This window comes from Poecilia formosa, unplaced genomic scaffold, assembly GCF_000485575.1.
Source record: "Poecilia formosa unplaced genomic scaffold, Poecilia_formosa-5.1.2 Scaffold158, whole genome shotgun sequence".
NCBI lineage: Eukaryota > Metazoa > Chordata > Actinopteri > Cyprinodontiformes > Poeciliidae > Poecilia > Poecilia formosa.
In genome coordinates this window covers 1,577,180-1,578,770 of record NW_006800097.1, presented here as the reverse complement: position 1 = coordinate 1,578,770, position 1,591 = coordinate 1,577,180, and the positions used below count along the sequence as shown (strand labels likewise).

The following is a 1,591-nucleotide window of genomic DNA, read 5'->3' as shown; positions in this document are numbered from 1 at the left end:
GATGTTGATAAGAAAACACATGACTGACTCTGAAATAGAAGAGACCGCATAACTTTAGCTCCCTGTGTGATACTGCATAGAAAACATGTCACAGAGAGATTTTAATTCTATCTAATGTCTAAACCTGCTTATCCTTGCAGAGTAGTGGAGGGCTGGTTGCCATTGCCATCTCTGATAAAATAAATATATTTTGATCACAAATTTACAGTAGAACATTGTGATTAAAGAAAAATTAAATGCCACATAAAAATAAATAGGAGCTTTGTCTTAAATCCATCACATTAGTCTCTATTGGACTCAGTCACAGCATTTCCATAGAGCCACTTTGCATCATCAGCTCCATGCTCCAGCGCTCTGGGAGAGTTTATAGTCCTGACAGTTGAACACTGGATGACTGACAGCTGTCCTTCATCACAGCAGAAGACACAGAAATCCTCCTCATCATCAGAAACATGACTTTGATCTGCGTCCTCATCTGGACTCTCCTCTGCTGCTGCTTCACAGGTAAAGTCCAGAGAATCCAACTCCTCTCCTCTATGAACATCTGTCCCTCTGAAATGAAGCTGACTAAACCATGAAGCTGCTGCATGTTTTTGTCTCTGTGTCCTCAGAGGTCAGAGGTCAGTACACACTGACTCAGCCTGCAGCAGTGAGAGCTGATATTGGAGGATCTGCCACCATCAACTGTAGAACCAGTCAGGATGTTTATGTTTATAGCAGCTCCCACCGTTTAGCCTGGTACCAACAGAAAGATGGACAAACTCCTAAGCTCCTCATTTATACTACCAGCACTCGAGCATCAGGGACTCCAAGTCATTTTTCAGGCAGTGGATCAAACTCTGACTTCACTCTGACCATCAGTGGAGTTCAGGCTGAAGATGCTGGAGTTTATTACTGCCAGAGTTTTCATTACCCCAACAGCCAGGATGTGTTCACACAGTGAAAAACAGTCGTACAAAAACCTCCTCAGTCAGAATGAACTGAAACTGAACTGCAGCTGCAGAGACTGATTGTGTTGCCTCAAGAAATAAAAGCCATGCTAAGCTAAAATAAACACTGTAGGTTACATATGTGTGTGGTTGTGTGTGTGAGCTTGAAGGAGGTTTGATCGTGTCCTTTGTGTGCTCCTCATATTAAAGTGGCAGTGAACATCATGGTGGGAACCAAGGAAATCCCACCATGATGTTTCATGAGTCTGAAGAAGAATTTCCCATTCTTCAAAAGAATGTGAAATCAGCAATTCTACTGCATGAAAAACTGTCAAATGAACCAACGCGTCAAAGGTCTGGCTGTCCAAACTATTTCACCCTGGAACAGATTGTAAAATGTTTGGTGTCTCAGAAAACACAAACATTTCAACACAAGACTTACAGCAAGATCTTGCTGCATTTGTCATTAAACACATGGCTGACTCTAAAAGAGAAGAGACTGCACAAATGTAACTTCTGTTATGGGAGATGATAAAAGAGTAAAGCTTTGCTCTCTAAGTAAAAAGGCCAGACTAAAGTTTGCCTGAATGATTATATTCCAAGACAAGGACCTCTGATGAGTCAAAAACTTTTCTTTTTTTTCGTAAAGAAACAAAATCATT

At 41.2% G+C, this 1,591-nt stretch overlaps 1 gene segment (V, D, J or C); it reads left to right on the top strand.

Annotated features, from left to right (window-relative positions):
* Positions 1-265: 265 nt before the first annotated feature.
* On the top strand, positions 266-980 carry LOC103146473 (Ig kappa chain V region 3547-like). The segment is given in 2 exon segments: positions 266-504; positions 612-980. Coding segments are annotated over 2 exon segments (384 nt in total).
* Positions 981-1,591: the final 611 nt, after the last annotated feature.